General features: G+C 50.2%; 1 protein-coding gene across 1 annotated transcript; it reads right to left on the bottom strand.

The window, feature by feature from the left end:
* Positions 1–8951: 8951 nt before the first annotated feature.
* Positions 8952–10900, bottom strand: LOC119286441 (berberine bridge enzyme-like 27). The gene has a single exon (XM_037565822.1). The coding sequence runs from the start codon at positions 10838–10840 to the stop codon at positions 9212–9214; it is 1629 nt and encodes a 542-aa protein (XP_037421719.1). The 5' UTR covers positions 10841–10900; the 3' UTR covers positions 8952–9211.
* Positions 10901–13147: the final 2247 nt, after the last annotated feature.

Here is a 13147-nt window from a genome sequence, read left to right as displayed (position 1 = left end):
CTAGTGGTGCCCAATAGGCAAGTACCATACATGGGAGGAGAAGATTACATAAACACATCAATATATTGATGGGAACCACCGATTTTCCATTCCTCGCTACAACATTAGGAGAAGTCCAAAGAAGACTAAGGAGTGAGGCTGGTCATAGTGGGGAGTAACTTAGACTAGTGTCATGCATATGACACTAGTCTAAGTTACTACCTTCATAATGCAAAGTAACATAATAGTAGTATCATAGATTGCTTCATTTATTAGCTCGTAGACTCATCTTGTCTTGGAAAGTATTATGTTACAGTAACATATTATGTTACCATCTCCCATTAGTTACATGCCACATCAGCAGAATTTTCTTGAAGTGTGCTATATTACTAGCTAAATTGCTCCCACTATGACTAGCCTGAGTGGAGAACGTCTCCGCGCCACAAGGCGCGCAACAACCGGTGCCATGGTTTGCTGCCATTTTGTCTGCCACCACCGGATGATTCTACATTGCCTTTCAGCGCAATATCTCTTCTTCCAATCTATGCTTCTTATTTTTGAAATGTTATTGCATGTTACACTGAGTGCTTGATTGAATATATTATTTGCTATGGGGTACACGGACATGGAGGAGCTCCATAGTCGACATGGAAGCTGACTGGGACACTTTCTTAGATATCATATTTAGAGCAACTTTAATGGGGCGACCCAATTTGTCTGCGGTCGTTCGTTTGAGTCAGCGCGGACAGAAAAGGCGGCCCAACGCGCCGTCTCAAACGGACGCGCGTCCGTTTTTCGTCCGCGTGCGACCCATTCTCGGTCCATTTTTGAGCTTGATTTGCGCCGACGCGGACACACGACGGACGCGCGCGCGATCGCCTACTCCTGTCCCTGGGCCCGCTGGTCTGTGGCACATTGGCCTTCCTCCTCCCGGCCAACAAGCAACCCTCGCCCCCCGCCTCCTCTGTCACCGACGTCGCCGCCCATTTTTGCGGCGACTCTTCCAGCTGCCGCCGCCTCCACATCCGCCCAGCAACGCCGTCCCTGTCCCCAGTCGCCCGCCGCCGCCGGGGAGCAAACTAGTTCCCGCCGCCGCTTCCCCCACCACACAGCCGCCCGCGACCAAGAAGACGCCTCGCCGCCCCCGCCACGTATGACCGGCACGCTCGTCGGACGCTGTCACGCTCGTCGGACGCCGACAGGGCAGCTAGCTGGTCTATGGGCGCCGTGTCTCCCCTCGCCAGCCGTCTCCTTCTTCGACGCCCGCAAGCTGTTCAACAGTTTGCCAAGGTACGAAAATGGACTCCGCCGACGAGTTTTTTTTCCACAATTTCATTTGTGACTCCGACGATTCGTCGTCCGATGACGAGGAGGAGATATTGGCTGCCATGTTGGTCCATCACCACCTTAATAACCAGCGGTCGTTGTTCCGTGGCTCCATTCCGGGCCACCTTCCGGCGTTGAATCGTAACCGAGAGAGCGGACATTTCCTTCTCTGGAAGGACTACTTTGATACAACAAACCCGTTGTTCAGACATCACAAATTCCGCCGCCGGTTCCGTATGAGTAGGCATGTTTTCAACCGTTTTAGAGAGGGAGTGGTCGGCTATGATGACTACTTCGAGTGCAAAGAGGATGCCGTCGGCAAGATTGGTTTCTCCTCTTATCAGAAATGCACTGCCGCCATCCGAATGCTTGCATACGGAGTGCCCGGTGATCTCATTGACGAGTACGTCCGTATGAGCGAGTCTACATGCCCAGATTCCCTGTATAAGTTCTGCAAGGCTGTGATTGCTGCGTTTGGCCCTGAGTACTTGAGAGAGACGACAGCTGCAGATACAGCCCGTTTGTTGCCGATGAATGCTAGCAGGGGCTTCCCGGAGATGCTTGGCAGCATAGACTGCATGCACTGGGAGTGGAAGAATTGCCCTTCTGCTTGGCAAGGGCAGTATAAGGGACATGTCAGGGCGCACTGTCATACTAGAGGTCGTGGCGTCTCAAGATCTCTGGATCTGGCACTCTTTCTTTGGCATGGATGGATCACACAATGATATCAACGTGCTTCAGCGCTCGCCGGTGTTTGCTAGGCTTGCCGAAGACAACAGCCCACCGGTGAACTTTACTGTCAACGGCCACAACTACGACAAAGGATACTATTTGGGTGACGGTATCTATCCTCATGGACCATTATTGTAAAGACAATACCCAACCCCGTTGGAGAGAAAAGGAAAAGATTTGCCAAAGAGCAAGAGAGTGCTAGAAAGGATGTCGAGCGTGCCTTTGGTGTTTTGCAATCTTGATGGGGCATCGTTCGGTATCCTGCTAATACTTGAAGCACGCAGAAACTATGGGAGGTGATGACTGCTTGTGTGATCATGCATAATATAATCGTAGAAGACGAGCACCCGGAATGTCTGTACGATCAAGGCTTCCAGTTTCAAGGTGAGAATGTTGTGCCTGAGCATGGAGTAGCGGCAACATTTGAGCAGTTCACTCAGTTTCATGAAGACATGCGTGATTGAGAAACTCACGTGCAATTGCAAAATGATTTGGTTGAGTATATGTGGACTCATATTGGCAACCAATAGATGTATCTTCTTTTATTCATTCGTAAAACTATGTGAAACATTTTTATTTTTATTTGGCCTGTAAACTATATTATTTATTTGGGCGGACTATTTTGTTTGTTAAATTTTCATTTTACAATATGTTGATTGCAATGCAAAATTGGGCGGTTAGCCGGCCACGCCTGCAAATATGAGTCGACGCGTTGGATGCGCTGTCGACCCATATGAAAAACATGGCAGACGCCGGGCGGGCGGCCAACCCAAACGAACAAAAAACGGACGAAATCGCCGTCCATTTGGGTCGGCCCGTTGGAGTTGTTCTTACTGCTGTTACTTGAAGTTAGGGTGTTCGGACTAACTAGATAGGATTGTAAAAATATTATGGAGTGGTGATTCTGGAAGAAGCTGGGGAGGGGGACGATTCTGGAAGAATCGTCCAAAAAAACTGGTCCGAAATTTACTTGCAAGCTAGCCAACAACATGCAAGGCAACACAACAGGTTTAAATAGGGTAGATAGTACAATACATAAGGGTGGTGCAAGTGCAAATCAATGTGTAAGAGTGCTATATATATAAGGCTGTAGAGAGTAGCTTATCACACTCGTCCAACTAGTGACTACCTGTACCTGATGACAAACACGTAGACATGCCCAATATGACTAACCTACCAAACACGTGGACATGCCTCACACAACTACACGTCATAGTGCCAACGAATAGACATGCCAACACGACTAGTGTGCCTTGGGGCCATGTCCACATAGGCAGGCTGCCTCATGGGTCTATTGTTAACCATCATTGACTTAGCCACATGATGAAATCCATGACATCACAACAATCCACCGATCACTCAGATGGGATACTCAATAACATAACACTCATCGAGCAGAGCATCTCCAGCCGCGTCCTCAATAGGCACTTCTGGACGTTTTTGTCGCGTCGGCGCTCAAAGATTGGCCCAATCATAACCCCATGAGCTAGTTTTTTCGTCGGTTTGGGCCGAAACTGACGTTGGCGGACCCAGGCCGAACCCAGCGTGTTGTGGGGCGCCCCGGGGCGAACGGTATTGACGCGAAAGAGCCGCGGGCCAGCCGCGTCAGCGAGACGACGCCTCGTGTTCCCCCAGAGCGCCTCGGTTTCCCGCAGGAAATCAATGATAAGGCTGCCGCCGGTCAGCCTTCCATTGATTCCTCACGGGTCGGTGCGTCACGGCCGGCGCGGCAACGCCTCCCTTCCCGCCAGGCGTACACAGGGCACGGGCTATAAATACTCGCCACTCCCCCTCGTCGCTGGCCACACCAGCCCGAGCCCAAACCAGCCGCCGCCGAGCTCTATCTCCTCCGTCCCCCCCTTCCCTCCTTCCCTCTCCAGCGATGGCCGAACGCTTCCCCGGCGATGCCGCGGCGGCCAACGGCTTCGGCCGCCGCTTGCTCCAGTCGTCGGAGGCTTGGCTTCTGTTGGAGGCCAACATCCCGGCGCCCCCCGACATGCGCGCCGGGCCAAAGGGGTGGAGGCTCAGCAACGGTGGCATCCCCATCCCCCGGTGCCCGACGTCGACGCACCCGCAGCACTCTTCGGCGTCCCCATCCCCCGGTGCCCGACGTCGACGCACCCGCAGCACTCTTCGGCGTCCCCATCCCCCGGTGCCCGACGTCGACGCACCCGCAGCACTCTACGGCGTCCCCATCCCCACTCCTCCTCCCACTCTACCGGCTCGCCGGCGCTCTTCGACGTCAAGCCCGAGCCCGCCGCGGAGACTCCGCTCGGTCGGCGCACCCGCAGCGCCGGCATCGTCATTAACGGGGGTGGCCGGCGCGCCTCCTCCTCGGCACATCCCCGCTTCGTCAAACCGAAGACGGAGCCGGGACTCGCCGCCGTCAAGCGGGAGCCGGGGCTCCCCGGGTTCGCCGACGTCATCAAGGAGGAGGAGCTCGACGACGAGGCGGCCCTGAAGGGGGCGCACGACGACTGGGTGTAGACAGAGCTGCAGCGTCAGATCCTCGCCTTCGAGCGCTGCGAAGCCCGGCGCCGCGGCCGGGACGAGGGAGGCAGCAACGACGACGACGCGCCGCCGCCACCGGTCCGCCTTGGAGACGTCGGGTAGGGGTCCAGCAACAGGGGCGGCCGCGCCATCAAGAAGGAGAAGGCCGACGACGGCGGTGACGTCGGCGACTTCGCCGCGCTCAGCAACTTCTTCGCCCCGTAGATGTCTTTTTTTAATTACTAACACAAATGCCCGTGCGTTACATCGGGTGAAAAAAAACCACACTTTCCTAACCCAATTGCTCAAAACCCCCTCTCATTCCACGACACAACGCGAGGCATGATGACATGAACAAACTCTTTGAAATCAGCTGCCATGAAAATATGTACTGCAGAAAAAATTGTTGACCTCAGAGATAAAACTAAAGCAATTACAAAAACAAAATAATGTGCACATGGTTTAAGAACAGACGGACCTGTCAATAATAATATACTGGAGATAATAGACCGATCTAGCTAGTCGCTGGCTAATTGGTACAATAAGACGGCGTAGAATCCCTTCATGGACAGTATGCTGACAAGAGAACACCTGCACGTTAGAGCTAGTAATCACGATCTCAGATGAATGTGCTTAACCGCTGCACGCAGCTGAAGCTGAACCAATGGCATGCCACCATCCACACGCCGAACGAAACCAGGCAGTCAGACATAACACCATGTCCACAGGGATCACGGCCATGGCGTGGCGCCGAAACCACATGCGTCTCCAGGAGGACCGTCTTGGCCTACTCCATGGCGCTCTTTCCCCAGCAGTCCAGCTGCACCTTCTCTTCTTTCTTGTCCGCGGACGCAATACTCGCTTCAGGCATGAACCATCGCCTGGGAGCACCGGTGCGTTTGGAGCGGCGGAGGAGCTCGACCTCACCGCAGTGTCCGCGCGAACTGCCGCACGACGCGGGACACTGCTTCATCGCGGAGACGCCTCCTGTGTGTGTCAATGCACGCGTCGCGGACGCACTCCAGGAACCGGACGACCTCAACGCTGCCCAGTGTAGGCTCCCCGAGGACCTGGACATCGAGGTACGTACATGCGGCTGTCATCGGCTGCAAGGAACACGAATGTGCGCTGAATCATCGTAGGTGTGATGGTGCCATCGGTGGTGCCCCGGCGCGTGGTTGAGGCAGAGCACCTCCAGCGCACGGGCTGCCGCTGTCGCAGTCGTGCTCCGCCGCCGCCAACGACGCGGCCCCATGGCTTGAAAGTTGACGGCGTGTTTGGATCGAAGACAAATTAACTGATGGATTTCCTTGTTCTTCTTCGATTTGTAAAGAAATCTTCTCCGAGTTGTAGATGAATTAGGATTGGATTTTTTTCTTGAGGAAGAAAGGATGAAACGAGGGGAAGAGGAGGCAGCGCAGGAATAGCCCAATGTAGGAACATGACCCAGCCGCCAAGTTGGGTTCGTTAGCCCAAAATAAGCCCAATGAACTAATCGTTTTATAGATCTGGGCGGGCGAGGTGCACTGACGAAAAACAAACGAAATTAGTACCACCTCGCGTATATGTTTTAAATTTAAACTGAAAGCGTAAATTCACAAGAAGAAAACGTATTGTAACGGTGAATCCATGGAGTCAATCCGTGCTTTATTATTATTAGGGATAGACTAGCAAAAGGGCCTGTGCATTGCAACGGGAGAGAAAATTGACGTGTTCATCAAAATATCCACATGCATGATATGATAGCATTGGATGACATACAATTTGCTGTAACATAGATTGACCTCGCAACGATATACGTCTGACTTTACATCAATGTCGGTCGTTCTTACCGTGTTCATGTGGTCGGCTTTGCGACGTCGTCCTTCTGACTTAAAATACCACCAGCCGTCCTTGTAGGGTATGCATAGTCGGCTCGTCCTTCCAACTTAAAATACCACCAACCATCCTTGTAGGGTATGCATAGTCGGTTTTGCAACACGGCAGTCCAACTTTTCTAATGAAAAAGAATAGCGGCAAGCCGGCAACTGGTGTTGCATTGGCGTGCTTTCGCTAGATGCATATATAGGTCGTTCGGCCTAGGTGCGCCGCGTCCCGCTTGCAGCAGCATTGACCACACTTGCAGTGTCATGTACTATTCTGGTTGCAGCAATGAGGTTCGATCAATCAGATAATTTTTCAAAGAAAAAAATGTAAATTTGGTTGCAAAAAAAACATTCTTATATTCCGTTCTTTTATAATGCGCCAAATGCTATTCTGGCTCTCCTACGATCGTCCCAATGTGGGGCATGAGTCTCCCCATGCTTTCTTCTTTCGTTAGTAAATCTCTAATTACATAGAGCCATGCAAAGCACGAGCATCCCTCTTCTTCTCTCTTTGGACGTTCCTTTTTCACTGCCATAAACAAAATCAAGAATACCAATCTAATCCTCATCCCGCTCATACGCGGCGAACCTCGCTTCGGGGACGTCGGTCATCGGTTGCTGCTGGTCATGTACGTACGTGTCCTGGCAGCTGCGATCCCCGTGGTGATGGTTTCATGGTAGCACATCAGAAGCACAAATCCAAACGGCCGACTCTCATCAAATCAATCCCTTTTACTACTTAGGGATCAATTCCTCTTAATTTCCCCAGCCATGCACAAAGCGCGTTCCTCACTGCATAAATTATTCTCTTAATTACAAACTATTAGGTAAAGAGCCTTGTTTTTTAACAGACGGGCATGCTGGCTCTACTGGTTGCGGACTTCGCTCCCGGAAAATCCTATATGACGCATTCTGTGTCAAGATGTCGACATTTCGCACAGGAGGTCGCGATCTAGCGTTGTGATGGCCCGGCCCGTTCATGTGTTCCTCGTTCCTGGTTTCGGGACGCTTCTAGTAGGAGGTTCCAGCCGGTCTTTTCCGGTTTGAGGAATCTTCTAGAAGGTTCCTAAACCGGTTCTTTTATTTCTTTTTTGTTTTCTTTTTGTTTCATTTTTCATTTTTTTCTGTTTCGTTTTTTCCTTTTTTTCTGTTCTTCTTTGTTTCCTTTTCAGTTTCCAATTTTAAATAAATTCAGAATTTCATAATTTGTTTGGAATTTCAAATTTAGTACAAAATTTCAAATAATGTTTGGAAAAATTGAATTTTGATCATGTTATTCAATAAATGATAAAAAATAAAAAATGTTCAGATTTTCAAAAGTTTGTTCATATATAGGAAACTTGTTCTATTAATACAAAAAATGTTCGAGTTTCGCATTTTTAAAAATTTTCAGATTTTCAAATTTTTGTTCAGGTTTCGAAATTTTGTTTCTATTAATTTAAAAAATGTTTGAGTTTCAAAACTTGTTCGCATTTTCAAAATTTTGTTCACATTTTCAAACGTTGTTTCCCTTAATTCAAAAAATGTTCGAGTTCCAAAACTTGCTCACATTTTCAAAATATGTTCAGATTTTCAAAAAAATCACATTTGAAATCTTATTTAAATTAGTTCAAAAAATGTTTGAGTTTCAAATCTTGTTTGCTTTTTCAAAAAATGTTCACAATTCAAAATAATGTTCGATTGCCAAATTTTGTTCAGAGTTACAAAAAATGTTCCCTTTCTCAAAACTTGTTCCCAGATCCAAAAATATGTTCGCTTTCTTCTAATTTTGTTTCAAGTTTCAAAAAAGTTCGCTTTTTCTTTTTTCATCTAAATTTTATGAAATGTTCTTGTTTTTCAAAATTTGTTCAACATTACAAAAAGGCTTTGCTGTTTTTCAAAAATTTGTTCACAGGTCGAAAAATGTTCAACATTTTAAAATAATTATTCGCTATTTTTGGAATGTCCGCGTTCAAAAAAAGATACAGGTTTTGAAAATAAACTGCGTTTTTTCTGCAAAGAAAAGAATGAACTGCGTTCGAACTTCTAAAAACGTTTAGATCTGTCGTGGATTCAGTTCTTATAGTGTTTGCTGCTCAACATTTGCAAATAACATTTAGTGGTGCAATGGCTAGCGCGCGCGGGTACTAAATGGGAAGTCTCGAGTTCGATTCTCCAGCCGCCCTCAGCAAATTAATAGCGGGGTTCAATTACTAAAAAGCACATGAATAGTACCACCTCGGATAATATGAGCGAAAAAACTGAAAGCGCAAATTTACAGGAAGAAGCGTATTGTGACGGTGAATCCACGGAGTCAATCCGTGCTTTATTATTAGGGATAGATAGCGGGGTTTAATTACTAAAAAGCACATGAATAGTACCACCTTGGATAATATGAGCGAAAAAACTGAAAGCGCAAATTTACGGGAAGAGGCGTATATTATTATGGATAGATTTATGTAAATGCCGAACATGTTGAATATGAATGTCAAGTTAGCCGAATTTATGCCGAATTTGGCCGAATTTTGCCGAATTCAGATGTTTTAAAATAATAAAAATACGTGTCTGGGGTGACCCTGGGGCTAGCGGCTGGCCTGAGACTGTCATTTTCATTAGCATCCCAATAAGCATCCACATCATCACCATGCATATCGCAGTCCATTCAAATACAACTTGATAATGTTTATCCTGGAAAGGAGAGTAATTAAGTTGTCTCCACCCAGCAGTCACCACGAGAAGGAGAAAATACAACTTGTACAGTATTATTATAGCAAGGGAAGTAGACTAATCCGGGCCCGTAGTCATCTTGAAGTAGTAAAAGGATCGAATTAATTACTGTACTAATTAAGGGGATCCTGTGGCATGAATCTCTGCTCACTTGGGTCGTCGTTGTAGTCGTTGTAGGCTGGGACTGGTCGCAACGGGGGGATGCTCTGCTCGTTTCTGAAGTAGTCCATTGGATCCACGGCTGCCTTCACCGACGCGAGCCTCTGGTAGTTGCTCATGAAGTAGCGCTCACCCCAAACCTTGCCGCTCTGGGACGTGGTACTGAGGTCGTCCGACACCGCGTTCTGGCCGATGTCCAGGTCCCGGAAGTTGACGTACGCCTGCCTCGGGTTGCTGCTCACGTAGTGCCCCATGAAGTCGTAGAAGCTGCCGAGCCAGGTGGTGGCCGCCGTGCCGCCGTCGCCTTGCCAGAACGCGATGTACTGGATGATGTAGAGCACGCCGCTCCGGTGCGGGTACGGCGTTGCGGCGGCGGGGATGGTGGCCATGAGCCCGCCGTGGGGCTCGAGCACGATGAGGCCGGCGCCGTTCATGGCGAACCAGGAAAAGATGTCCTTCCACGCGGTCTTGGGGATGGCGCGCGTGACGTAGTCGGACTTGACCTTGGTGAAGGTGCTGAGGCTGGTGGTCCTGCTCAGGAGCGCCTCCTCCAGCGGTTTGTTGTTGGTGAAGGTGATGAAGGACAAGGCCGTGGACTGGAGCCAGGTCATGGGCTGGCAGTCGGCGCTCGTCATGTTGAGCTCCGGCAACCGCTCGCCCATCGTTGCCACGAGCGAGCTGCACGTGCCGAGGTACATGGCCCGGAACGCGGCTTGCTGCCCCGACAGCATCACCGTTACTGTGAGGTCGGCGGGGAGAGATGGCCCGACGTCTTGCCATTTGGTAAGGATGTCTATGGCGCCCTGCTCAAGCGTCTTTGCGATGCTGAACACCGTGACCGTGGGTGGGACCTGCACGAGGTGGACCTTCCATGAGAGCACGATGCCGAAGCTCCCGCCGCCGCCGCCTCGGATGGCCCAGAAGAGGTCCTCCCCCATGCCGGCCCTGTCGAGGAGCTGCCCGTTGGCATTGACCAGCTTGGCGTCGAGGATGTTGTCGATGGAGAGGCCGTACTTGCGCATCATCATGCCGACGCCACCGCCGCTGAAGTGGCCGCCCACACCGATGGTCGGGCACTCGCCGGCCGGGAACGCGACCTCGGGGTTATTCTTCCCGATGGCGTAGTACAGCTCCCCGATGGTGGCGCCGGAGTCGACCCAGGCCGTGTACTCCCAGTGGTTGACGCTCACTGCCCGGAGGTTGGCGAGGTCGAGCAGGCCGAAGACCTCGGGCCGCGCCGACCGGTAGGAGAGGCCCTCGTAGTCGTGGCCGCCGCTGCGCACGCGGAGGCGCACGCCCTGCCAGCGGCCACAGAGCACGGCGGCCTGGACGTGGGAGGCGTGGGTGGGCGTGACGACGCAGAGCGGCCTGACGGTGGTGGTGAAGAACTTGGGGTTCCTAACGGAGGAGGCCAGCACGGCGCTGAAGTTGGCGTTGCACTGTGTGTACACAAGCTCGCTGGGTATCTTCTCCCTGATGCACTGGAGGAAGCCATCGGAGGAAGCTAGGGAAGGGACTGAGACGAGGCAGCCAGAGAAGAAGGTGACAGAAAGCATGAGTGATAGGCCTCTGAGCATAGCCATCTTTTTTTGCTTCGATTCTCTTTCTCTCGCAGCAAGAGTGCTGTGCCTACTGAACTTAGCTACTACATGAACCTCCTTATATAAGTTACATTAACTGGGAGTGCTGGTGAGAGGACGAACACGCACGCCAGTGATGTTAACTGCCGTCCATGTCGAGCGTGCAAGGCTTCAAGCCAACTAAATCGGGCATGGTGTAAATTAGTGCGTGCTAGTTGTGACATGTGCGTCTTGGAGATCTTGTGTATCTCGCCACTAGTAGTGGCTAAGCGAGTTAGCTAATGGCGTGCGCGCGTGTAGTGTATCCACTAGAAAGATCATGGTGTTAATTAGTGGCGTGAGTTTGGAGTTTGTGACTGGCTCAGCTTGCTATCTATATCATCTATGCATCGCGCATTAATCGTGTCAATAGAGAAGGCAAAAGAATGTCTGGTTGTGGGAAACAACACATCACCAAAAAATTAGAGTTCTCCATTGTGGTTGTGTGCGTTGCGTGAAAACAACAGCAGTGTGAAAACCAGCAATGGTGCTGTATTCATTCACTCTTTTCCTTATGATCCTACTCGAATGTAATTGCCGGCACACTCTGGTCTGGCGCACATTCAAGGACGCACGAGCTACAGATCCGAGAACCAAGACTTCTACTACAACAGTTGACCACAAACGGTCGTCCATATTATCTGGATTCTGTCCGTTTGAGTCGGCCAAAAGGGCGTTGTCCGGCCGTTTCTACCTTTGCGCTGGCCATGCGCCCAACCAACAGACGCAATTCGACTGACCGTTTGAATTTTTTTTGCAAAGATAATGAAAACTGAAATTTAGGCCCCACGGCCAGAATCAAGCCAGTCCATGCTAGTCAGAGCGCCAACGGCTGACACATTTGTCTGCGCACAAAAAATGACCATAGTTCCTGTCTCGCGGCCCCCTAGATCATGTCGGCATACATAATTACATTAGCTGTAGCTCAATCATCTAACTCGAGCATTTCCTTTTGCTTCTTCTCAAACCATCCTCTTCTTTTCGGGAACATCTTGCTCAAGTTCATGGTCATGAAAGCTAGCGCCGCCTCTTTTGCTTTGGTGTTTGCATTGCTGACCTCAATCTCGAGCTTCTTTGTTTGGATGATCCCCCTCGATCTCGGGCTTCCTCCTTTTGACGGCATCCTCCATTTTGAGCTTCTTCGTTTGTAGTTCCATGTAGACGTCCATTTGCTCTTCTTTTCTTGGCGCTTCCTCTAGTCCCTTGCCTCCTTTTGGGTCATCATGTCATGCAAAATTTCTCGCAAGGCGAATGATGCCACATCGTGCTTCTCATCCACCTTCGAGTTGGTCTTGCCACTCGGCCGCTTCACTCCTTCATGCTCAACAACGGCCGCCAGCCCTCCATTCTTCTTGAGGGCGGCATATTGATCTTTTAACTTGGGACAATCTTTGATGAGCGTCCAACAATGGATGAGGATGAATTGCTTGTTTGCATGTTGGGCCTTGAAGGCTTCCAAAGTTTGAAATGCCTACACAATGAAAGTGAAGGCCACAATGTAATACTGATAGACACAAAATGCGACAAACATGAACATGGCAAAGGAACAAAGAGAACAAGTTTATACCATGTCGCCTACGCCTAGGAGACTCACGCGACGGGCTTCAATGCTCTCAAGCACGGCACGAAACTTGTTGCATTCTTATTGATTAAACTGTCACCTCTTTTGGATTGAATTGATGCTACGAGTGCTCGAAAAATTGTAGGGCGGCAACTTCCTACATTCATGGCGGCGACTTCAATGCTCTCAAGCACGACACAAAATTTCCTACAAGCAGGACACCTTTTTGCTCGGTGCCGCTCTCGGGATCTTGCCCTATTTTCTTCCATCTTCCGCAAATCAACTTGTCCTCGTCTTTGGTGTATGATCCTGTCCGAATGCTTTGCCTCCTCTTTTGGGCATTGGCTCTTAGGGTGATCTTGTCGATAAATAATTAATGACTCCTCCTCAATGTTTACTCCATCTTCTTCATCTTCATAATGCATGTCTTCATGCCATGTATCATCTTGGTCGTCGGCCCCTTCTTGGTTGTCATGGCCGCCAATGTGCTCGTCACCATCATCTTGGCCGCGGTCATCTTGGCTTTGGTTCTTGTCGGGGTCGAAGGCTTGGGCATGGCGCTCAGGGTGAAAGGCCTCGCCACGTCCCTTGTAGATGATGCTCTCCATGAAATCGTCAAAGTCCGGGTCATCTTGCGTCAGCGTCGGATTGGGCATTCCGTCGAGCAGCTTGCAGGCCTCCAAAGGTTGGCCATAGCAATCTCCCACGAC

The sequence above is a fragment of the Triticum dicoccoides genome, chromosome 4A (genome assembly GCF_002162155.2).
Source record: "Triticum dicoccoides isolate Atlit2015 ecotype Zavitan chromosome 4A, WEW_v2.0, whole genome shotgun sequence".
Taxonomy (NCBI): domain Eukaryota; kingdom Viridiplantae; phylum Streptophyta; class Magnoliopsida; order Poales; family Poaceae; genus Triticum; species Triticum dicoccoides.
The sequence above is the reverse complement of the archived record's forward strand: the minus strand, read 5'-3'. Positions and strand labels throughout refer to the sequence as shown.